The following is a 27320-nucleotide window of genomic DNA, read 5'->3' on the forward strand; positions in this document are numbered from 1 at the left end:
TAATGAAATGAATCTGACCATACAGAAGYGCTAATAAAGCACTTTCACTAAGACCATGTGAACAGAAACCTCACTCTTTCTAAATGTGCTAAGAAAATGTAGAGATTATTTCCTACTAATACAACGAATATTAGTACCAAAATTATGTCAATTAGCTTCCAGAATCTAATCTGAGAAAACTGAAAACACAGCTCAGAATCTGTGAAAAGAAACCTCACTCTTAGTAAACATGCTAAGAAAATACAGAGATTATTTCCTACTAATACAACAAATATTAGTATCAAAATGATGTCAATTAACTTCCAAACTGTGTATTTCATACTATTTCAAATTTTACTACATGCAAATATATATTACATATAATTGCAATCTAGAAACATGATAGCTTCACTGTGATTTTTAGTTAATACATAGCTAATAATAGTAAAAAAAATCTATTTTGGGTTACTCGCAATACCACGGTATCTAATCCGATAAAGGTTGGTAGTCATATCCAACAGATACATTTAATTTCTGAATTTGTGTCCTTCCCAAATACACTTGATGAACTAGCATAATATAAGATTTATATAAAAATATATCTACTTTATCTGTTTAACACTCCTTCAATCTAATTCTCCATGTTTATACTTGTACCTAATGGACCCTTTTTTCTGATATTTTTGTGAACTGTGTTTTCAAACATATGAACCTTAYTGCAGCAGCCTTTCTAAAGGAAGAAGGAGTGAAAGAAACCCAAGAGCTCATCTTATATTGAGGTAGATAACCACTTACAGGACTGCAAAAAAATCTGGCTTTTCAGTACAATAAATAGCTACAAAAATTTTTCAGTTCCCAGTCCTACACACACAAGGACAGGTATCCTTAGGTGGCCACACAAGGGATTTGTGCCACAAGTGGCCTTTACAGTAATGCAGGAAATCCAATGAGCCTGACACTTGCACTGAGCAGTGCTTTATTCCAGATCCTGTGACACAGAGTTAAGGAAATAGCAGAGGGCAAGGCTTTTTGCTTGCTTTGGTTGGTAGTTTGGGTTTAAACACAGGACTTTAGAAACTGAAAGATCTGCTCTATACATATTTTTATACTCATGAAATACATTCCAGCTACCTGAAGAAAACTAATAATACAACGGAAGTTTGAAATATTAAAGACTAACTGGTAAAAAAAAAACCAGCACCACCCCCCAAAATAGTCACTAAACCATTTTGTGCAAACTACCCTTCCAAAAGGTAACTGAAATTAAAGGATGATTTTGCTAGCTCACATTTAAATCTTGAGAATATACCATTGAACACACGTATCTTTATTTTTTCCAAAGGCATGGTGGCATGGTGTCACATACTTTTAACTCCAGACCCACTGCTCTTTACACAACAAAGTTAAGCAATTCAGCAAACACAATCTTATTAAATCTTCTGAATGCCAAAATGCCAGTTTGGTTTTTTTTCCAGCCTTCTCATGGCATAGAACACGAGCTGGTGAACGAGCCAGCCTCAGAATAAGGTGCTGTGGAAGCTTGGAACTGAATATCATCCATCGATCACCATCTCCCACTGTTCACCTTGGCCCGCCAGGCTCAGGGGGAGCAGCGCACAAGCAGCGCTCCAAGTGGGATGCAATGGCTGGATTACTGCAAACTTCCATCCTGACAGCTGTGGAAGGCATTTTTATTGGATAGCTGCACTGGCAGGAACAGCGTGGGGCTGGAATACGCTAAGGATTGATATGGATTTTGTAAATATGTTGGAGACTGTGGAACGTGAGGGTAAAAAAGCGTGTGTATGAACCAAAGAACTCATTTTCAAAGGATTTATTCTTGTAGACTGCAATGACATATTATAATGATATGAGGAAAAGGTCAGAATAGGAAAGCAGAGGCAGAAGAAGATGTCATGGAAACATTATCACAACATAGTAATAAAATGAAAGAAATGTAAATTTATAACTGGCAAGTATCTGTTTGCACTATTCCACGCTCCAATGCTAGTGAAATATTTCTTGTTTCCAGAGAAGATTGCTTACTACACAGAAGTTTGGATAGCTACTACATAGAAGTTTGCAGTTACATGTTTTATTTAGATTTGTAAATAAAGATGCATGTATTTTAATCCATCTGTCTCTGGCTGTTGTYGGTGTTGTTCAGCATTTTGGTGCTGCAAAAGCTGATTTGTTGAACATTCCATTTCTGTGAATAGCCCTAAAGGCCTGGCTACATGCTTAAAACAGTAAATTCAACTCAAAATATGATGGATTTTTGCATCAACTAAACAAAATGAACCAATCGCTTATTTATTTGAAAAATAAACAGTGTGGGCTTCTGCAGACTCCATTACACTTTCTGCACTGTCCTGGTGCAGTCACACATCTCTCACCTGAAAACCACTGCTCAGGTGGGCACAATTTGCCCACCTAAGCTGCACTGGGGATGAAAATCCCCAGGTGTTAAAAGATGTAAGAAATTAAGAAATTATTACAACATGGAGGAAGATTGTGAGGCTTTCCTGGAGATGCCTATCTCATCTGCAGACTGCACAGATAAGCACACAGCTTTTTGCTGAGTCACTCCAAGTTCAGCATYAGTCTCTACTGCAAATATTTCCACRGAAAAGATGAGCYGTATCCAAGCTTTTTCTGGCATGGACAGAATTTACRTTGGTCGTGACCCTCTATTTCAAGAAATCCAATCCTATATGACCAAATCTACTCCAAAAAGAAAACAGACTGTGTTTTTATTGGCTGCTGTTAGTTGTAAAGGACAGAGGGCAGATRACACCTAGCACTCAGCTCAAGCTCTCTAGAATTGTGTTTATATGCGGTAGGAAAAGTATTTGTGAATGGAAAAATAATGAACAGCGTCTTAAAGCAAAATAAACGGCATCAGATACACTCCCAGTCACACACACACACAAAAAGATGTGAATAAGGTAGTTCATGGCTATCCACTACTTCCAGGACCAAAATCACAACACCGTTCCAGCCAACAGGTGCAAGAAACCATTAAAAGCAAGTTCAATTTTTTTTTCTTGTAAAAATACAAGAAAGTTTCCTGTAAAGCTTTCAGGTATGTCTTAAAACCAACAAAATAATACCTCTACTACTGGCCTGTCTGGAAGGAAAACAGCTTGAACTTCTTTAAAGAAATCTTTTTCACAGGAAATAAATGATATTTAACCATCTATGATTGACCATTTATATCAYCACCCAAAGCCCTGAGCTCAGAAATCACAACCATTGGTTTAGATCAACAAATTGCATTCCCAGCCTCAGCAGAAAGGAGTTAATTGAGGCATCTCTAGGGTGGAAAGACMCTGTTCAGTTGCTTTAAAGAAACATCTTCCTTCCAATCCTGCAGGAAAAAATATGCTGGAATTTCCCATTGTCCCAAGACCAATGGACACCATTCTGAAAAGTTCATTTAAACCCAAAGACAAATCACTGGGCCCAAAACAGGGACAGTGAAAAATAACTTCTTATAATATACAGGAGGTCAAACCAGATGGCCCAAATGTCCTTCGGAACTTAAAATCTATGACAGAAAAAGAACACCAAACAAACAGAGGAGATGGAAAATAAACTACAAATCTCCTTTTAAAGTGTTTGTTCCTTCAAATCGAACTGAATTTTACCCTGTAATTTGAGTCCTTCTAATTCTACCAATGGCATGCATTTTTTTATGTGCTATTTGAAAATGTATTAAATTTTCCAAGTATTTGCTCGAATTAAGAGAAGATAATATCACAAAGGCAAAATTTACCTTCATTACTAAAAAGTAAAAAAAATGGCATTCTGTTCAGATGAAGTAAATACATCCTCTTACTACAGTTTTCTATTAGTGCAGTCCTTAAATCCAGCTCYGAACATCCACTGAATTGTGCTTTTGAAGAATGCACAAGATGAATGTCATATTCACTCAGCATCCATAAATCAACTTGAATAATTTAATACCTGTTGAAATTTTCTTCCAATTTATTACATGAAATAATAACATGAGAAGTAATTACAATAAAGAAAAAGTTCAGGTGCAACAGCATTAGTTCAACATCTAGGATCAAGTGTCAGTGGAGATTAACAAATTTCATTCATTTTATCTCCAGCACTGGAGACACGCTGCTCCTAGCTTTAATAGTCAGGAATGTCTGTTAGTTAAATGACTTTGTAAAGGCAGTCAAGTGAGGGCAGACAGCGACAGTTTAATTAGGGAGCTTGCTATAACTCTATCTGGGAGCTGCAGGCACTGGACTAGAACAAGTGTAAAAYGGCACTCAATAGTGACTAGCAACCCCTGCCCCCCCAGCCAGCAAAAAACCCTCCAAAACAAAAAAAACCCAAGAAGATACTTTTCATGGCAGGTTCTCTCATTTATTCTGGCGTCAGGTTGGCTACAGGTGAACGGGAGCAGCGTAACCGCTGCAGCAGAAGAAAGGTGAGGTTAAGAGAGCAATCATTTATCTTGTATTGATTTCTGGACACTATGTCCTAGATACATTCCAAGATAGAATGACAGCTTTCTGTTTTGTGTCGGTAAGAGAAGAAAATGACTAGCACCAGTACCCATTGTTTTCCTATCATATTTCCTTTTAGAAACATGCCACACTTAGATTTTTAWTCAGACAAGGAAATCCAAACAAGTTTATCACAGAAAAGGAGGGTTAGGGGATGGTTAATCAGCCATTTGTCTTTGCTGCGGGATAGTTGGGAGTCACAGGGTCAAAACTGAGCACAATTGGACCATTTGGTTTTATCTCAGGTAACCCTACATCTCTGGTAATTGAACCCATTTCACTCGGTCAGAGTTCCTGTCACTCATATTCAATGTCTGTCATTACTGAGAAATGCTTCATGACATATTACACTGACAGAACCACCACTGCAAGACTAGAAAGGATCCCCAGGCACCAAAAGTAGAAGACAATGGAAGCTTCTTTCAGACCAGTGATGTTTAACATTTTATGTGCTGACATTGTGACTGTAACCACAATGTAACGAAAGCCTAGCAAATGGAAGATCAAAAAAAATCCATAGTTTATCTGCTTCAGGGACTAGCAGGCAACATCAGAAATAAAATGAAGTGGCAGCTCCAAGGTTACTTGCACATAASACTAAAATCCTTTGAAAAAGTTGTATAAACACACACGCTTAATTCTGGACTTTAATATGACACTGATTTGATTTAGATAGGCTTTACAAATATTACACCTCCCTTAACTATGGGCATCCAAATCTTTCTTTCTCTTCTAGTATTTTTTTTTTTACTTATAAGCTGCAACAGTAACAGAAGCACGACCTGCACACCTTCTGTTTCCCTGAAGACAATGGAAAACAGCCAAGCTTTTCTAACCTCTGAAACACTCCTGTACACAGAAATTCTAAATGCAAAAATGCCAGTTACCCTCTCACTTCTCAGCTTTACAATCCTTGCAAGTGATGCCCTAATTTATTTTCTCTGCAGAGGCACTACTTGGCTTTGCTAAGTCATTGCTGCAGCATTTGACAGGCACACCAYTCACCTCTGCCACACTCAAATTCACCAGATACATTCAAGCCAGTTTCTTTGGACCACACAAATTATTTACAGCATCTTTCTCAGTCATGGGGGTTAAAATTCCACAATTGTATTAACTGCAACACACATTCTATTAGCACATTCATTAGAATTCAATTGATGGAAAACTGAGAGACTTGAACTKGAGATAGGGGAAAAAAATCCCAAAAAGCAACAAAAGACACTGAAAATTTCATTGTCATCTTGATGGGTTTAACCCAATTTTACCTCTCATAAGACTATGGAAGCAAGATATTTAACAAATCATTTCACTGAATCCCTTTTAGAAACTGATGCGAAAACTGATTTCACCACATTTAAAATTTCATTTTTGAGAACCACCTTTAAACTAAAAGTTAGTAGATTTCARAGATCCTTTGCTAAGTACCCAGCCCATATGTTAAGGCTGTGTTAGATAGAATCTACTTTTTGTCACAGTTTCTTATACTGCTTAAATGTTCCGACCAAGCAAGAGAGAGAAATAATTTCTTTCCATCCTGAGTGCCCTGAATGAAAAATAAACAGGATTAAATTCTACTCCCAAATTCAGCAGAAGTCCAGAATTGTAGCTGAGATTATTATATTAAACACTTATTGCTTCAAGGCTGAASCAAAAACCAAAGGAACATCAATAATGTGAACACTTAGTTTCCATCCTAAGATTATAATGAATTTCACACAGAATAATGGAAAAATATCCCTAAACTAGATCTTTCATATTTTATTAAATCAATTTTGATTAATTTATAGGATTAAAACAAATTTTTGCACTGCTCTGATGCAATATGTGAGTGCATATTTTAAATAAAGGGCTGCTTGGAACTCTGAGATCAATAAGGAACTTCAGCATTATTCACTATCAGCTACAGAAATTTAAGCAGAAAAGATAAAGTCATCTTAAACTATAAAATTGCTGCATGAAGAGCTGAGAAGATACTGTCTGAAGTTCATAGAAGTTCTAATATCAAGTGCATTACTTCTAAAGCAACCATTATTTTCACTTTAAAAAGAAACTGTATTTCATTGTGAAGCACATTCGCACACACACAAAAATCTTAAATAGATTTAGAAACTACAGTTTGCAGCAGTAAAAGCAGTTAATATGTCCAATAAGAAATATATGACAAACAGTAGCACAATAATTCAGCCATTAATAAATCTGGCACAATAACCATTATCTTGTCATAAAGTGGGATAATACATCACCAATCCCTCCATGCTGGACTTTATACTGTATTTATATGCWAAAAACCTTCCTAGGAGCAGATGCTTCAATTCAAAGCTCCAAAACCCTACTGATATGTACTGGGGCTATTCAGCTATTTCTCAATATTTCTATACATAAAGCAGGGAGCAGGTTTGGGAGCACCGTGGCCAAAGAATCAAAATGAATGATATTCAGGTTATAGCTTAGCAGGCAAAAAAGTGTTGCAACAATTTTTCTAATGCTGAAATACCATTTCACCAAATGTTCCTGTCAAGGCATGGTTTAATTACCTTGGCACCCATGCCACTTATAATCACCTGTCATTAGCAACAACGCTTGCATCTGTTTGCACGTCTGTCAGAAATGCCAGCCCAGCTCAAGTCTAAGGATAAGACAACTTTTGCTGGTGCTTGATCCCAGATGTGGAAAGCTCACCATAACCTTATCTACTTCCAGGGTGAAACATTTCTCCAATTTCAGCTAGAATACAGTACTACAATGAATACAGTACTACAATGCTTTTGCCATGATGCTTTCCCAGCATGGATTTTGTACACATGRGGCTTCTCCCTTTTTCATTACCATATTTATTGGCAATTTCAGCTAGGATTTTCAAAATATATAAGGTATATATAAGGTCTAATTAATAGTCTAACCCATACTAATAAGAACTTTCTGGAGGGACAGAGCAATTACACTACTGCTCTGATTCTCAAGTTATTTATAATTTAGAAGGACAGGGCAAAACAAGACAAACTCTGAATGATATTCGGGGAAATTCTCCTTTCTAGAAGGACTCCTTGTGTATCAATTCCATGWACATACCTGAAGTCATGTGTGCATRCACAGGCATGTTGGGTGGCAGGGCAGTAACATACTAAAATGAGAGGAAGAACCTATTTTGATAGCTTTTATAATTCTAGGACTAAAACTTCTAAAGCAAAATTAATGCAGTTTCCATTTTTGTGTGATGCAACTGAAACACTCACTCAAAGCTATCCTAGCTAGTTGGCAAATATCTGTAAAACAAGGAAATCACAAAAGCAATTTTATGGCTCAGACCTGCAAATATACTCTTGTGCTACCTGYTCTTTAAAAGCCCAGCAAGAGAGTTGTGAATTCTGAAGGGTTCTGAAGGATCAAAACTCCTGATAGGTGTCACAGAAGGGATGCACCTCTGCCCTTTCCTTCATAGAAGCACCTCTATGGCACCCCTGGTATCACTGCATTCTCACTCCTGCTTGAAGATCTGGAGATTTTTACTTACACTGATTCTAGAAAGTTAAAMGACCTTACATCGAGTTCTTCAGCTGGTAAAATCTTACTGTACAATAATTCACATCCTTATAATGCTGAAAATAAAAGCTTGCAGATACTACAGAAACAAGCAGCTATGGTGAGTACTACAATTTAAATACACTTTCTCTCCTTGTAAGATGCATGAAACAAAGCCAAGAACKTTTTGGCTTTACATTCTAGTGAAATCCAAACTGTTCTGAACGATTATAAATGGTTACTGTTTGTCTTGGCTCCTACCTATATCAGATTCAGACTGAAGAATCTTAGTGAATTATAAAGGATAAAGTGGATATTTCTAAATTACAAGACTGCAATTCCAGTGGCTCAGTGTATCAGTTTTCTGTTTCATCTAAGTTTGCTGTGGAGAAAATTGTGGTATCTGACAACAAAGGATCGAAAACATTTACTTTCATGAGCCAAAAGCTTCTTGCCTTGATTACTGTCAAGATTAAACCCCCACGCTCTCCAAGCAAACAGATGAAGATCAGTTACATTTTGTTAATGACTCAGAGGGACAGAGGCTACCAAGAGAATAGTTACAACAAAATTTAAAGTGCATCCAATCAGCAAGGCACATGATTGAGTTAAATTAATCCAACTCTGAGTTTTAATCCCAAAGTCATGTCTGTGCTTTTCACCAAACTTTTAGGTTTGTAGCACTAAAAATTAAGTGGAAATGAGCACTGCCATTGCATCTTCTGTTTGATGGAGAGACAGCACTTAGGACTAATAGTCTGTCACCACTTAAATACAGCACCCTTTGTTTACTTCAGGTTTTTTACATTAATAACTTCTTGGCCAGATATCCAGGCCAGGTTAGTGGCACATTAGCACCACTCACACCCAGAGCAGAAGGAGAACGCAGCATCTGTGAGTGTAACACAGAGCATAACGCCAGCTTGTGYTGCACTCAGAGTCAATCACCASGATTRGATTAACAAGTAGGAAAGACAGAGYRAGTTGTGCATAGAGTGCACATCAGAATGAAAATTGCCTCCTCTAGGTCTGTACCAAACTTGCAACTGAATCATCAACACTATAATCATAACTTCAGTTGAAACACAAAGCTCACAGTAACATTAATACTAGTTTCCTACAGTCACTACAGTTTGCTGAATGGTGAGAATAATAAAGTGTGTATTTGACAACCAGAARCCAGTTAAAAGTGTTCCAGAGACCAGGAGAAACAATGCTGAGGATCCACRCTTCACAGCAACCCATGCAAGTCAATCATAACTGCTACCACTACTCAGCAAAAACTGATTTCCTAGAAAATGTGAGAATCGGTGATTAATACAGAACAGACAAGGATCATTTTCATGACTCAACTGCACAATAAATTCCGTAAAATATAGACCACAGAGTATTCTTCCAAATGCTCCTTCAATCAGCACATGGTAAAAAAACTTGAACCACATTATTATTAATTTATTATAGATTACTCTTTATATTATGCTTTCTCATAGCACATGATGAATATGACTAGACAAGATTAATAAATACAATATAATCCTTAAAATCTGAAAATGGAAAAGGATGAGGACCAAGGATGCAAGGCAAGGAAGAAGCAGAGAAAGGAAAATTTCTGGAGAAAAAACCCAACAACTTCCCCTTAGGGCCTTTGCTGAAAGCACTGAAATCAGTGAGGAAAATATGAAGCAGTTAAGCTGGTGGGTTTATTTTGGACTGAATGCCAAAGAGTTTTTGAGTAGCATTTCAAATGTAACTGCTACTGTGACTGGTTAGACAGAGAAGCTCACTGACTACTAATCAWCAAAGACTATGGAAATTATTCCTCTGTAGAATGCCTCTGTCTGAACGGGGCTGAGTTGCATGGACACAAACCYAGAGTTTCCTCCTTTCACTCCATTATTCAACAGCGATTAAAGTTGGGATGTTACATAACAATCACTCAATATTCCAAGCCCTGATTTAAAGTGATATAGAACTACCTGAAGCTTATGGGTACCCCCTCCCATGAGATGTATTCAACCACACAGGAAAAAAAATCCCTAACCTGTATTACCTGTAAAAGCTCATTATAATTAAGCTCCTCACTGTCCTATAATTGTAATAATTATTACAAATATTTGTCCCCTAAAAGTAATCTTGTGGATATAGATTTCAATTGTGAACCATCTGGTTGTMGTTTTCCACCTTCCAGCACAGGTGGTGATGGTGGTCATACACTCTAAAATGAAGTTTTAAATAATTTTATCAATGCACATGGCATTCAAGTAATGAACCCCAGAAGTCRCAGCTTCCCGAGATATTTCTGCATCAGAAGAGACAGATGACTCMTGAAAGGTAAGTTAGCATTTCTGCAGCAAGCATTAGCCCAGCCTAGCCCAGGACATAAAACTTGCCATTTGCACCATTAGGTTTGCCAGGACAAATGAGAGGCTGGGTGTGATGTATGGCACAGGAAGGCAAGCACAGCTGTTTGCTTCTGCAGAGGAGGACCGGGGTGCTCTGCACCTGAGTCCGCAAATATTTATTAAAGCCTTAACAGTGAGGTTGGGATGTTCAGAACAGGCACTGCTGAAAACCATTATCTATGGATAATTAACTATGTCAGGACACTGAGGTCCTAACATGAGCTCCTCATAATTCCCCACTAAGGGAAAGACAGTACAACATTATTATAATGTATTAGTAATATTTAACAACAGGATCATACTATTTGTGTTTTAATAATGAAGGCTGAATACCATAGTCAGGTTTAAATTAATATTAGTTTCTGATAGTGCAGTTGAAGCCAGGCTTAGCAAATTCTCAGTTTTTGTTACTACTAAGCAACGTGATACTCCAATAAACAATGACAACATCTAATTAGACAATTATTTTACTAACAGAGAAAGCATTTGTGTCCTTACAGGTCTAATTATTATTAATGCATCTTTTCTATTATTTGCCAGAAGTCTAAATTTGTTGGGAGGAAAAATTAAATTTAAAAATAATAACCTTATCATTTACTTGACCAAAATAACTCACTTGAACTTTGGAAGCCCTTGTATTTTTTTAACCAATTTTCAGAAACAGTTACGGAAAAAAAAAAAAATCATCACGCAATAAAAAGGCTTTTTGACACATGAAGACAAAAGCTTCAGGCCGTTTATTAAGACTACTTCCTACTGTGTTGGGCTTTGTTTTATCTCATAATTAAAATCACACCTGAGCTGGGCCATCTGTGAGAGTGTATTAAGTTTCTTACAAAACATGAAAATCCTTTCATTTTTTCCATACAAACGCCAATAAATCTTGTAGSGTTATTTTTTGTGTGTGACGCAGAAAAATAATATGCTTAAATAAAGACCAGGCTTTGAGCAAAAAAATGAGGAGGCAAACAAAATTATTTTTCTGTATTCATCTTCAACTGGCCCTMCTAATAACTGATACATTTTTTTAAAGTTGGATACTTAAACTTAAAAAATATATTTTAGAGCATTTTGCTTTCTTACAGTTTCTTTTGTAGGATAAAATTAGCAAAAATTGAAGGAAGACTTTTYCATGGCAATTAAGAGTGTGCAGAAAAAGTCAGCACTTTTTGAGATCACCATCTATATTAGTATGCTAATGCACATGCTAATAAGTTCTAGTGAGAAAAATGAAAAGTTACATATTTCATAAACATAGGTACATCRTAAAGTTCAAGGAGGATTTAGTTTTCTTTTGCTGGATTCTTTGTTTGTTTTGGTCACTTTGTTTAAAATATTCTGATRAGGTATCAAGATGATTTTCTTGTACAGAGGGACATTTCTAGAAAGCAAGAAATCCCTAAATATAGTCCAACTCCATCAACAGAATGTGTGTTCAACAAAGCTCTTCTGTGTGCACAGTTACACTGAATGACCAATGACAAGAGGACCTGAATTCCTGTGAAAAGTCCCAAAAACACTTTAAGTAGCTTGCCTTGAATACATGAAAACTCACACACATCCATGATTCTGATTATTTTGTTTCATGCTGTTTTCCTTCAAAGAGACATTGCTGAAATGATTTTGTTTCATACTTCTGTTGAGCCAGGAACCAAATACATACCACCATCATGTTTGTAAATCACACAACTTTGATTGCATTATTAAATTTGCATAGTATTAGGGTAGCCAAGCAATCCTTTTGCAAGTTCTACACTTCTCAGCCAAGGTGAACTATAGAATGGCTGTCTTAAAGAAAAAACAAAAACAGATCAGAAGGCCCTAAAATAGCAGTGAAGAACAGTGTTCTCCATCTTAGAGTAAAAAAAGAGCAAGGAGTGGGAATACTTTACAATAAAAAAAATATAAAAAATTATTTCACCAAACATCCTATATTTGATTACAAAAAAAAAAAAGAGATAAAGCAGTATTGAGGACTTGACCAGGCAAAGCAAATCCCCACATTAAATGGGATATTCTAATTCTAGAAACACCTAGAAATTTTCCCCTTCTGTTCTGTGGAGAAAAGGACAGGATGAAGCCAAAAAGGAWCTTTGACAAGCAGCATCTCCAGGTCTACTAACAGGGGAATCCTGTTTTAACTCCTCACTTTGCCCAAGGCTCTGCCTAATGCAGACCTTCCCTCTAAATAAACAAAACAGAATAATAAATAAATAACAGAAATAAATAATAATAATAATAATAATAAATAACAGAACAGATAAACTAAATAGAAATACAGGGTTATGATCAGTTGAAACTTAGTTGTTTCTTCTGGTAATAAACCAAAATACATGCTGTTGACTCGAAAAAGAATGGACCTCTAAAAGATAGCACAAGGCCCATTCACTGTAAATTCCAAGGGAAAAGAAATAAAGTACATACATGGAAAGTGTACTAATTTTCAGGCTCTAATGAGTCTTTTTTCCCCTTTTCCAGCATGTAAGAGGTCTAATTTACAATGTCAGCACTATTTTGAAAATGTTTTCTTCCCGGTGTGATGAATAATCAAAAATAATTAAAACTGAATGAAGACTGTCAAAAGAAACAAACARTATACATTTAGATGAATTATCCTCACTGTTTTTCATTATTGTGTTGGTTCATTTTCCCCTCAATTGAATTCATAACATTTGCTCATTCACAATGGCTCTACATTCACATCTGCACAGTGGTTTCTGATGGAGAAGTATCAGCTTTCAGTGTCCCTTCTCTATGCCCTCCCAGCTGTAAATGAGGTTAGGAAACAACACTGTAAACACAGAAGGCCTTTCCAAAGGTAAAAGAGTGGAAGAATAAAAAACCTCTCAGGAAATTTGATTTGCACTTTGGTTTTATTCTTAAAGGAGCACTCAGAGCTTAACAGCATTTAAAACTATTGAAATATTAAAGGAAGAGACAGCAGAATAAGGCATTATACTGTATGGTAGACTTGTRTAATTACTATAAAGAGCAGAATAAGGCATTATAGTATTAATAAAAGTGTACTACAAAAATATAAATAGCACTGAATACTAATCTCATTGTTCTGAGCAATGGGCTGCTTTATTTTTATTATTCCCCCCCTTTTATATCTTTTTAAGAAATGAGTGTTTGCAATTCCTCCAGCAAAAAAACAGGACACACACACACACAGATGTCATAAATAATGCCCATATAAACCCATGCTAATTTATTTAATGTGAAACTCCAACACAAATTACTTAGCAGTGAAATTGCACCTCCTCTTATTGTGTATGCGAAATAAAGGCGAACAGATGTGCTCTTCCAGACCAAGCTATTGCTACAATTAAACCAACAGTCATTTTACAAACCAGCGAGCTATTTCATGTGCCTCTACAGTGCTAATCATCTCTTCTCCAGCACCCCAGCCCAACAGAAGAGCGAGTTATTTATAGAGTTATCCATCCTGCACTTTGCAGATGATGCCTAACATTATGACAACAGTGAAAAGGTCTCCGTACCTGCCTACCTAAAACAAGTTTCTGTAAAGTAATGAATAGAGACAGCTTGGGGACCATCCACCTGCACCGCCTGCCTTTTACTGCCTGCAAAGTGAAACCACAAGGGACTGGCAGAAGGTACTTGTCTGACAGGGCCAGGACAGCCTTTCTCCTCAGTGACAGCCTGGGCCTCGCCTCTTAAACCTGACCCACCATAATTCCTTCACAATGCAGCAGCGAGGCAGCTGACAGTAGCAGCTGCACCTCCTAAGCGAGATGGATGGAATTTTCATAACTAGTTCCCCAAGTTACATTTTACCTTCAAGATAATTTATGAGCTGCTGTGGAGCCTTGAAGAGACAATATGCTTGCCATAAAATTAACTGTAACAGTCTTGTAGGTTATAATTAACACTGGGAGGGTAGCACCAACTGGATGAAACACATGGCATAATTGATGGTGAAACTGGAAATTAAGGAAGCTAACAATATCATTACCGTGCACATCACTTTAGTGAAACCTATGCTTTCCAGGGGTTAATTACAATCCCCTTCCAACGTACACAGTGTGACAGCGAGTGGATGAGTGTCACAGCTAGGAGGAGGCAGGTTTGCTGGCAAGGCCACCTTGCACCTGGACTGATGTATATATTGTTTTTTTTTGCCTGGAAGAGATATACATGTCAAAGCAGCAGCACCAGCACCTGAACATCTGGCAGCAGGCACACTGTAGCTCAGAGATAGATGATTGCTCAAGCCTCATAGAATATTTCATTTTCGCTGCAGCCAGCAGACTTAATGGCAAAGAAGAAAAAATCCTCACTGAGATTTCACTTAATGACACACATTATTAATTTAAATGACTTGAGCAAAGAAAAACATTTTAACTTTATATTGCTGTAACTTAGCAGCAAATTAAGATTTTCTTTCCCCCAGTGTATTATCATCTTGGTTTATTACATTAGTCTTTAGAAACATGCAGAGCAATCTTTTTAGAATCTCACCTTTCAAGGGAATACTGAACTGAAGATGCAACGCCAGTGAGCTAGTTAATCAGAAATAATAATATAAACTGCTGCCATCTTTGGGAAGGCAAACACCCAATTCACATACCTGTATCTGAGACTCTASTCTCTAGCCAAGGCTTAAAGAATCATTAGTGAAATGTATTTTTTTTTAATCTCTCAAATTTTAATGTAACTTTTTTTTTGTCCCTGGACAACATATGTGAAACTGTGCAGATAAATGATGCAACAGTGTCACCTACAGGCAAGCAAAACAGCCAGAAACCTCCTCCAATATTGCACCCTCTTATCTCTCAAATCCTTCTCCTCCCTTCCTTCCCCCTCCTCCAACCTTCCCCTCAATCCCTAATAATACACGTCTGGATTTGGAGATTATCCATATCTCCGAGTAGAAAAAGAAGGGCAAATACCTAAAGTGCTTTCAGGATGGTCCAATATAAAATACTTAAATCTTTTATGCAGTAAACCATGCCTTACAATAAACATTCTGTGCAGCCAGCAAGTCATCTAGTGGAGTGGGCTCTTGGATTACTTCACCTCTTCTGTGCACTTGCTCAAATCCACCTTAACTAGGTGGTCAAAAATAATTCTGATAAAGATATTTTTCAGATCTCAGGAAGACCAAATGCTGACATTACTAAATATGAAAAAATAAAAATGACGAAATGTTGACTTGCCTAAAAACAACTGGCAAAAATTTTAACAGCATTGTCCAGACTTGTACAAAAAAAAAAAACCCACCCTCCAGAATAATTTGGAGCTACATTTAACTCCAGCCTATCCATGGGCATAATTCAGTTTACCAGTTTATCCATTCATCTTACCTTTGCAGAAAAAGTGGAACACYCTCTTATTAGTTAATTTTAGAATTCTCAGAACTCTCATTTTCCAACAGAATACACTTTTCCCCTAGTATCACTGCCCCTTTAACATTCACTTTAACATTCAATAGAGTTTTCTTTGCTTCTCCCACAAACTCTGGATTTTTGAGCATCTGTTTCTCAATCTTTTTGATACTGTTCAAGATACCTTTTGGTTTCAATTTTTTTTTCTCTTTCTATCCATAGCATTGATGTCCACCATTGTTACTTGAACACYCTTCCTCCCATCAGTCCCAACTGTTCCACCACCAACCCAGGACAGATAATTTCTAAAATACAGCAGTATGGAAATATGAGTACTCTGTCGCATACCTCTGAAAGAGTTCTCAGTTGGCTMAGTTACTCAASTAAGTTACACTACGATTTTCTTCTATTACTGTTACATATGCTTCAAGCACTGCTCCCATTTGGTGCTGCTGTCATTTACCAAACTAAGACAAAAAAAATGAAAACAATATGTGCTCTGTAACAGGTCCCCAAGTTCTCTGTTTTTTACAGAATCTCTTAAGCTTAAGAAATGCCAACTTCCTTTTTTAGCTACCTTACAACATCAACATAGCTTATAATTTAATAACTCCACAGCAAAGATACATTAAGTATCAAAAATTCAGACAAAACAAATGGAACAAATAATAGTAGCCAAATCTCTTCAAATGCCCAAAAGATCTCATTAGTAGTGAAAATAAGCAAGCAAATCAAATTGTATTCTCCAGTTCAYCTCAGTTTCTGAGATCAGTTGATACATCTCCAAGGCATTCTTGGAGCTCCCTATGGACTGCWCTTCCCTCTTGCCAGTCCTGTTCAGATTGCCCAGGAATTTGCCCTCTCCCAGCACAAGATTATCTGCATATCTGATTATCTGCTACCACAACTCCAGTGCAAGCAAACTGCAGAACAACACACCAGGCTGATCCTCTTTCTGCCCAGAGCCATCCAAGACATTCACTGGTCACCACCACCTCCCAACCACGGTCTGCTCAGACCTCTGACAGCATCTTGCTCAGGTTCAGCATCCATTTAATTTTTGGCTGCCCCAAAGTGCCAGCGAGGGTAGCAATTAGTGTCAGCTGTAKCTGTGTGTGATTTACACACCTGCCCAGCAGGGCTGCAGAGCCCGAGTGTTTCACRCAGGCCATCAAACACAGACACCCAACGGGAATAATCTTTGGCACTACCTACCTGAACCATATTTAAACTGCTGACCTGAAAACAAAAGGCTTTGTATTTCACTGCCAATCCCTGGAGCCATCAAGTTCTATGTGTGTGGAAAAACTTTAATAACACAAGGCTGGCAGTCTGTAAGACTGAAGTCATGAACTTATGTGAGCATCTGCTCCCTCACACTTGTGGTATGACACGATCAGCACCATTTGGCTGGGTAAACCCTTTAAGTTATCCCCTGCTTTGTCACCATTGGTAATGTATACAGATTATTTAACATGCCTCCAAATTATATTTATTTAATTCAGCTTTATGACAGGTAAAGCTGTGACAATAATGGTACTGAAACTATTAATGTCCTTTTTGGATAAGGCTTCGATTTTTTTACCGAAGAGAGAACTCTATCTTTAGATTCTTTTAACTTTAAGAGTGTAGTTTTAGACAAAGTTTGAGTTCATAATAAGTTTGCCAGTAGTTTAATGGATGTTACATACCATGACATTTAGCACATTTTGCTGAAGGCAAAAGAAAGTATGGATTGATACTGCACAAGAAATAAACCTCAGTGGATAAAGTAAAATAAATCTATGATAATTTTTCACTCACTGGACCACTGACACCTTATCCCTAGTTTATTACCCCAAGTCTTTATCTAACATGGGCAGCTACAGAGCACAGTACAACATGCTGAATTCTCCCAGCCTTCCTCCTTTTCCCCTGCCTCTGGCAGACACCATTCTCTGCTACAGGAAGGATGACAGCTGAYGCTAATGCTGCTTTGTGGTTCAACTGCCTGATGATGTGGCTAACACTTGGTCTCCACAGATTATAAATTTGTCACTCTGTGATCTAGTCACTCTCCAGTATCCTGCAGCCTGCAAATGCAATAATCCCCATTTTCAGCATTCAGGTCTCCCCAATGGTAGTGAACAAATCATTGTCAAGCCAGTGGAAAAACAACACTATCTATCTTTCTTGTACCGCAATTATGAAAGCTTACATAAATAAGGGAATGTTACCCATGCTGACTTTAAAAGACTGTCCAAGTAAAACCAAACATAAAAATCACAAATCACCAAATAATGTCTGATAGAGTGAGAAAATTCTTTATCACAATTTTTTGCAAGCTTCAATTGCACTATAAACAAGGACTAAATTTGTGTCATTTGCCAGTTTTGGAAATACCACTGAATTATTTGAAAAACTCATCTAGCACAAGATGAAAAAAATAATGGAATCAAAAAAGGAAAATGTCAAAGAAGTTTCATTTGGTAGTTACTCAGGTATAGGATGATGCATCTGTCTATGGTTTTTAGGAGTGACCAATTAAAACTAAACTGAAGTGATAAACAGAGTAAACACTCCCCATGAAGTGCCTTAATGACAGAGTCTGACACAAACAAAGCCACACACAGAGCTGAAGYTCTGCAGCTTTTCTTGCACTGGCCTATAGCACCATTTGGTTTAGGCTGCTACACCACATMACTTTTTTTGCACCATATTTACTGTGTACATAGTGACATCACAAGGTAAGAAGCAGGATTCTCTGTAAGTAGCCACAGCTTGTAAACATATAGTCTTTCCAAGGGTAAAGGGTCAAGACAATTTCAAAGGAACAGCTAAACAGCAGCATTTAATCAAGCTGCATTCCCATTGTTCTGTAGGGTACTTGTACCTATTGATCCCAAGCTTGGCTGCYTCAAAGACTCCTCCATACAAGGAGCACAGGTGAAAGACAGAGGCAGAGAACAGGAAGGGTCACGAGGAGCAAAGGAAATCTGGCAACAAGCAACTGGAGAAAAGTCAAAGGTCAACCAAGGCAGCTGATGCCTAAGCATAACTACAGCAGGAGACCTGACAACTTCATCGACATTGCAGCATTTTCTCCATTCCTTTGAAAGCTGCAAGGTTGGTTTTCAGTCTGACTCAAAGCATCTTCTTGATTAACAAACAGTATTCAGGATTACTAAACCACAATTGACTTTCTGCACATTGGATAAGTATATTTACTTTCTGAAAACCTGTTTTAGGTGCTGAAAAGTTTCATTTTCTTCCTTCAAGGACTGTTCACAAACATATCTAAAATATSAATGTCAAAAAATCCAAATGTGATTTTTTCTTTTTCTCTCTGTGATTTTCAAAATGGTGAATGAAAAATTTTGGCCTGTGCTTATTGCTAACTGACTTGAGACCCATTGTCCAGAGAGTACAACTGTTGTCAAAAAATACCTGGAGATCATACAGCTRTATGTACTTAGATCCTTACTAATTTCAGAAACAGATACTGGATGACATGGCATGGACAAAAAAAAAAAAATTCTGGCATTCTCATGTTACACAAAACAACCACAAGTTTTAAACAACCCAAATACTTCCCCCCTGCTCTGTAACAAACTTTGATACCACTGCAGTTTGTAAAATCTTGGGAACTGGTGTAGCTCCTATTGCAGTAATTTCTGAAGACTTCACATTATTTCATATACTTATAATCCTGCCAGGTCTGGGACAGATTAAAAAAAAAAAAWATCAGTATTTGTCAACCAGTCTGTCGACTGGTATTAYCACATTTCATTTTAAAAAAAGGCAWTCACAAGTTCCTGAAAATACACAAAGCCTGTGACAGAACAGAAACAAAAAGCTCTGATTTTCCCAAAGCCCATGTTAACTTCCTATCCCATCAACATTTCCTGTGCTACAGAGCAAACACGGTCCTTCTTTACAGCAACACTACTCTCTCCGACTGGAGCTAAAAAGAGCAAAATCTACCTCTATTACCTCATTTATGATCTAAAATTCCAAGATATGAGTTTAGGCATAAGAAGAAAAAATTAACTTTTTCTTCAAAATAGAAAATAAACCATACAAAATCTTCGTTTGTGTCTTATTTAACATGCACTATGTTAAACTAGTTTAGGATTCTACTCTCAGATATCTCCTTTTATTTTATTATAGAATTGAAGAGTGTTTTCACAGATTGGCATTCAATTTTCTCACTAGGTACTTATAATTTATATTCCTATATAAATATTGACATAAAAATCCAGATTTCACTGTTGAGAGCTAAGACTACCTCTGCAGTATAAGTGCTCATTGTAGATAGAAAAAAACCCACATACCTTTAAATTGTTATGTTAAAATTGTGAGATCTAAGAAGAGTTTTGACAAAGGCAGAAAATACTGAGGAATTATAGCTCACGTCTGACTTGAAACCTGAAGCTAATATGATTTGCCACGAGTAAGAGGTTTTTTTTCTTCCAGTGCCATGCAAAAATGCAGGAATATAACAATTCCAGAAATACAGTGACCTGGCCTGCAGAATATTATGGGTTATAGAATGACCCCATAGAAAGAAACATTTTATTGTGTTATTTTAATGATGAAAGGTTATAAGTTATTCATTTTTACAAGATATAATCAATTAACACTTTTCTGCTGTTTATCTCGTGAACTGGAAGATTTTGTCTGTACTTTGGTACAGATTTTTTATTGAATGTTTATTCTGTTTTCACTGTGTCAATTTGTCATTAGACAATGATTTAGAGAGAAGTTAAGATTTCAGAATTTGGATAAATAGCACAGCTATGAAAATACAACAATCATAAATAATTGTATCAAACTTTCCACTTTCCTCCAAAACTTTATATTTTCCCAGATCTGCTTGAATTTCCCCTAAGAAAAATGGTACAATTCCACTGAGGGAAATAGCAAAATGGACATCAGAGTCTATGCCATAATAAAACCATTTTGGACTAAAAAAAAATTCCCATTAAAAAAAACCCCATACTTTAGTAACTGTTTAACTAACCATATTTTCCCCAGCAGTCAATATTTTCAATGAAGTTAAACACTACTCTTTAAATTAATCTCTTGTTGATTTATTGATGACAAATAAGTTTGGTAGTAAATGCATCTCTATGAGAAACACAACAGAAACCTAYCAGCAATTAAGTGCAGTATGTCATGCAGGCATTAAAGACAATGCCATTATAACAAGTTCTATTAGGAGAAATAAGAGCTACAATTTTATTTAACTATAGCCCAGTTCTCTCAGGCCCTCACTGACCAAGAAAAGTGCAAGTACTGGTTTTTTTTTCACCCATTTCTTTGTGATATAACAACTTTTCTGGTTCCAGTTAAAAAGTAAAATAAAAAATGCCAATAACATCATCAACAGGGAAAAATATTAAGGCCTTTTTAAAAAATGAATCAGGTGCAGATATTGAACTGTACTTTCTCATCTTTTGTCTCACTTTTCAAATGATAATTTCTTCCACAGTCACCATTAAATCTTGATCTATTCCAGCTCTCTGTATGGGTCATTGATTCTAGATGTACCATGGTTATTTTTAAATGTTTCCCTTTCGTAGAGAAAAAGAGGGCTGTCTAGAGCCAGATGGGTAACTTCACACTTCATTTATCAAACCCAATGCATTAGACTCCACCYTCTCTTTCCCACTATTGCTGTTAAATTTCCATATAATTTGGTAACAATTTTCATTATCATACAGTGACCCTAAAAAGTCCATCCAGGTTTGCATGGTTAGTCCCAAACCCACAGCTGTTGCCTTCACCCTCTGTTTGTTACAGTAGAACCCGAGGTTCCCCTCACTTTATAAGCTGAACAGTGACCTTGTGTGAGCAGAGGTCAAGAAGGGGTCAGTTCAAAGGGCTAGAGCAGCTCTTTAACAGCTATAACAACCTGTCCATCAGGCACTATCACGCAGCATAAACAAATCTGGGGCTTTGGAAACTCTGGACCATTTCTGTTAACACTCARAGGACATTCACTGAGTCCTACCTGAAGTATTTTGGATCACCACCACTCAGAGAACAACTTGGATCCCGGCAAGACCTGCCCAGACACTTCAGATACCAATGACATCTTTGCATCACAAGTCTGTGAAATGGTGAGTGCAACACTAAGCACACTGCCGTGTGTTTTGGGCTGTGGAGCTGAAATAAAATCTCAAGGASTCATTTCAGTTTGTTAATATGCAGAAACACTGGTACAAACTAAAGCAGGTAACACCAGAATATGCTTTAACTGAGTAGATACATACCAGAGGAGCTCATATGCCTTTCTCTGAGAAAGGCTGAATGTCCACAAGTTCAATCGGTTCCCAGCATGTCTGGGTTTTTTTGTATTTTTTTGTTTCCCATGTTAATGACACAAAACACAAGAAAAAACAGAATRACTACATAATTGTACAAAGACCAAGTGCAGAGTGAAGTTTTTTCTGCCAGCTGCCCTCCCTTCATTGACCTAAATTTCTTGAAGTTGTACTGTTCATAATCTGCTCTCTAATGCACAATGTAAGGTAATTAGAGTCATCTGTATTTAACTTCCACAGGAAAAAAAAAATTCTATTATCTAATCTAGCTGATCCCCTGATAGCCTGTTGAAAGTAAAGCACTGTAACCTATTGCCTGCCCTTTGACAAGTGCTAATTATTTCCTGTCCAAGCACATTTTTCTCATGTAATTCCAAAGTACACAATAGACTGATCTCTAAAACATGGGCAGCCCCGCTCGTAGCACGATTTTATAACTTTCAGCACCGTGTGCTCATGGCTGCCACAGCCAGAGTTTCACTGCAAACACCGAGCTGGGGCTTTGATGGAGCCTCTTTGTGCAGATCTCATGGATGAGACTCTGGGATGGGTCACCAGCACGGGAAACATCAAACGGCAACAAAAAGGGTTACGGATATTTAATACCCAGAGCACACTTGCTTTCAGAGCTTTCGAGGSACAATGCTCTTGAAATTCCCTTTCAGGTGTTTAGTTTTAAGAAGGCCTGCACTTCATCTGCTGGTGCCTCTGCCACCCGCCAGGAGCTGCAGCTCTGCTGTGTCACAGCCTGGGCTGCGTCTCCAATTGCATCTCTGTGAGCAAATCCCAGCAACACTGAGACCCACTGAGACCCACTCCTTACTGCCATGATTTCTCATTACTCTGTACTAGGAAATCATTGTTAAACAAAATTAACTCTAAAAAGGCATTCCACTCATTAGAAGCTTTCTATTCTGTTTCATGACAAAGATGCTCATGTCCCACAGAAAGGCTTTAAGCAACTTCCTCTGCTTTCAACATAGCTAAAATATCTGCATTATTTAGTAAGCATGGTGATAGAAATCAAAAAACAAACAACTCCTCTCCAGAAAAAAAAAAATTAAAAAATTAAAAAATTAAAAAATTAAAATCCTCCAACAAAACTCCCATAAAAGTCCCTTAAATTGCTCAAAAAACACAAACCCTACATGATAACATGGAAAATATTTTAGAGCCAGCTTACTCCGAAACCTTAAATGAGTAGCATACAAACAAATATTCAATACTCCCCAGAATGCAAACTTATTTTACAAATTACAAATTATATTTTTAAATTATGTCCAATTTTTATCTAGTTTCTAAAATGTTCCAAGTTCACTTGCCGTAATTATTTGGAGCAGCAAAGATACTCATGTGTCAGACCCAAGATCTGCAGATAATGTTTTAAAAGCAGAGTCTTCAGCAACTACACCATCAAAATGCAAGAGATCTCCCTTAACTGCAATATTTAGTGGAGGCAAAACAATCATATGAGTTAAATGCTAAATTTGCATTAAAAAAAATCTCATTTAAAAATACTTCTGACTAAAAACTGTATTAAATTTTAAGTTAGGCGCATCTGGCTTTAAAGAAAAGCTGTATATTTGGCAGAAAAATTTCATAGACTRCTAGACATTTTAAGTAAATATCAAATAAAATAATAAAAGATTATAAAAKGAGTATAAACCTATGGGCTTTCAGACATAGGTGTGAAAAAAGTGCATCACCTCACTGAGCAGCTAAAGAGGACATAAAGTGGGATATGGTGGAAATTGTTTCAATTCACCTGTTTCTGAACAAACTAAAAGTATGGTGTGTCTGGTGCTTCTGAAAATCACTCAGCTGATTACACTCCAGCAACATACACCTTCCCAAACAGAAACATAAACAACCTTTGAGCACTGTTARCAGCATCTCCTGATGGATGGCAGTGAGCTCTAAGAGCTCAAGTACAGTAAAACAGTGACAGGATATGAACTCCAGCAGCACAAACACCCATCTCACCCAACCAGTAGGACCCACAGGGACGTGGGAGCAGCACAAAGAAAGCAGCCAAGATGTGGAGTTTTAGCAGAGCATTCCAGCAAGGAGCATTGCTCATACTGTCAGCAATATGTGGAAAACCTGATGAGCTCCTCTGATCTGAGTGCTGCCTACCCCACAGAAACATGGACTATCTCATCCAAGGAATTTAGAATTTTTAAAAAAATGTCACTTTTCCCAGCTAAAAGGAGTTTATAGAACTATTTCTCACCTTGCTGTCCATTCTTCACGCAGCTTTTGTCTCTCCTTGAGAAGCAGCAGGAAGCAGCTGATGGTCTCATTCCTTTGATCCTCAATTTGTTGCTCTTTTCGAACTTCAGAGAGGACCAGACTTGTCTTAAAGAGAGGAAACACATAAAAAATTATAATCTAGAAACAGGAAACAATGTGTAAAATTAATAAAAAGCCCATAAGCAAATAAGGACAGTAAATCAATACCTTTTTTTATTACAGTTCCACTGCTGACAAATCAATACAGTGAATGATGGTTAGAAATGRCCACCATATATTTGGTATTTAATCAATATACATGGCACATAAGGTAAACCTTAAAATCTCATTGCCTTAAGTATCACAACAAGACATTGTGCATTCTAGCCCACATTTTCTTGAGGCATAGTTATTTTCTAAATATTATCTTGTATCAARTAATATCAGAAGTTTTTTCCTCAATGTAGCATTTGTTTGGGGGATTTCACCCTCCCCTTTGCTCCTTGGTAAAGCTATTGAAGAAAATACCAGTTTGTGTTGTACCTTCTGAATGGAATTTCTGCTGATGTCCCCATGTTCTCTTTATCATGAAATATTTCAAATATGTAAAGCAGGAATAGCATTGGTGCTGCCATGACTGTTCCAAGAGAGGAGCATGACAATGTTCACAGGGACAGAGAATAACTTTATTACACCAACATCACATTACAAAGAACAAAAAGCATCTTTCTCCCCAGCTCTATCAGTTGTCCTACTAAAAGGCATTACCCCATCCTATGGGACTTAAAACATCAAAAAGAATATTTTCTTGTAAAAACCCAAAMCGTTCAAAACTCTGTCTACACAGATCACATTCTTGACCCTGCTCTGACATTACAAAGCAAACAAAAAGCCAGAGAGCATTTTCAGATAAGGATTCCCTGACATGGGTTTCCCTTGCACTGACCTACATCATCTTTTCCACAAGCTCTAATATCYGCCAGCTTCAACAATCCTGACCTCAGAGCCTCAGTTCCAGCAGCTGCACAGCTTAAAGCAAGATTTGATGGAGGATTTCAGCGAGTGAGAACACACTCATGTGAGATAATGTACATTCTTTAATGGTGCAAATTAACCCTCCTTGTCATTCACAATAAATACACCTACCAAGGCCTTACATTTTGTATTTATCATGTACAAGACTTGACAGAGTACTACAACCAGAGTTTACATGGTATTGCARGATGATCAGGCTGTAGCCATACAGCTAGGCCACAGTCCACCAAGATTTCCCTTTTTTGAATAGCTATTTTAATAACAGAGGGACAGGAAAATCCACTGGTGATGGYGAGATGTCTGCTTCTCTCCAAGACTTCAGGGAAGTCCCAAGTTTATRATGCTGTGCCTCACACGGCTGAAAGTATAGTTATTTGCTGCAATAAACATCACAATTTCCTAAATAAATTATTCACAGGGTGCAGAGGATGGAGAACTGGGAGCTGCTAAAGAACTTTCAGTTAAAATCTGATGCAAAGGTGATGTTACTAGAGCATTATCAGTCAGAGACAGGTGATCACAAACACACTGTACGTGATATGGTATGAGCTGTATCAACCCGATCCAATTGCAAGTTTGGACCTGAGTTTCATTAAGGAAAGTCCCCTCCATCTACAGAAACATCATAATTCTGGAAACTAAACATAATTTACTTTTCACTGAGAGAACAATTACATTGCTACAGCCTTCTGTTCACACCTTTCATTTCTGTGGTGATGTACAGGGCTCAAGTCAAACGCAGAATTTGACACTGACATCRTAAACGCTTCTTTATTGAGCCTGTGAGTACAGTCACAGCTACCTGCAGGGTGAAATAGTATTATCAAGCAACATACAACAACAATACATAGCAATTTAACTGATTTACTTGTTTTCTAAGAGTGCTGAGAGGGCACTAAGGTCACCTGGAATGCCAGTGCAGGGCTTGATGTGTAGCTTTTATAGAGGTGTTTCTTAATAACTTGCTGTTCTTATAATCACAGTAAAAAGCTCAAATTGTAACAAATAAAGCAGCATTCTGGGTAAAATAATATTATAAAACATGTTCCTTTGAAAATTTTCTTTTCCATGTACCTTGTTTTGGGATTTATTTTTAACAAGGGGATTCAATATATACCTTGACTGATAAAGGTCAAGGGTTCAAGAAACTCGGTCAAAGATGTTATCAGCTGGGAAAGCCATTTCCTCACATCAACACTGATAAAAATCCATCAGAAACACGGCTGATACCACCCCTGCTCTGAGAGCAGGAATGAACTTCTTTTGAACATCACTATAGTTGCACATCTCATCAAAGAAAATCTGATCTTGTGTCTCAATTCCTCTAATGACAGATAATTGCCTGCAGAGGCCCCTTTGCCCAATGCTGAGTGAAGCCTTCACAATTCTGAGCTGGACTCAGCACTGACTCACTGTTTTCCAGCACGCTGGGGACTGCARGACAGTAGAATAAATAAACAATGCAACCAGCCCTCCAGCCTGTCTTATCTCATCCTTGTGTTCACAGAGATTCTTGAGGGTGGTGACATTTACAAACTGGTGAAACTTTCTTTCTTCTGCTTCCTGAGCTGGCAAAAACATATCCTGGACAACCCAAGCAATGTGATTACGCAAATTGCTTATCGCTTGTGGGAAGCACCTCCCTATCTCATTGGCCAGCAGAACTCCTAAATAAGCAGTATTGCTTGTATTTTCAGTAAATCTTACCCAATTCTCCTTACAGATCTACTAGCTTATTTAGGGCATTTCTTGTAAATCCCAAATGACAGAAATCTTAAAAAAAAAAACCAAACCACAGAACGTACCTCTCAAAAAGCCCAAAGCTATTTACACACACAAAAATGTGTATATGTGCATACATACATATATCAGGTGCAAATCCAGCCTTTCATGTTAAACATCATATTTAGGAAACTATACTCTTTGCCTTCCTCCTGGTAGAGCAACAGAACTAAATTCAGGCAT

General features: G+C 37.3%; 1 protein-coding gene across 1 annotated transcript in view; it reads right to left on the reverse strand.

Annotated features, from left to right (window-relative positions):
* FTO (FTO alpha-ketoglutarate dependent dioxygenase) overlaps positions 1–27320 on the reverse strand; it is a 209325-nt gene that overhangs the window by 91808 nt on the left and 90197 nt on the right. Inside the window, exon 8 of the mRNA XM_057364629.1 lies at positions 24322–24446. Within this exon, the coding sequence (XP_057220612.1) occupies positions 24322–24446 (125 nt within the window). The remainder of the gene's footprint in view (positions 1–24321; positions 24447–27320) is intronic.

The sequence above is a fragment of the Malurus melanocephalus genome, unplaced genomic scaffold, assembly GCF_030028575.1.
Source record: "Malurus melanocephalus ecotype Western Australia unplaced genomic scaffold, MMel_1.1 scaffold_40, whole genome shotgun sequence".
NCBI lineage: Eukaryota > Metazoa > Chordata > Aves > Passeriformes > Maluridae > Malurus > Malurus melanocephalus.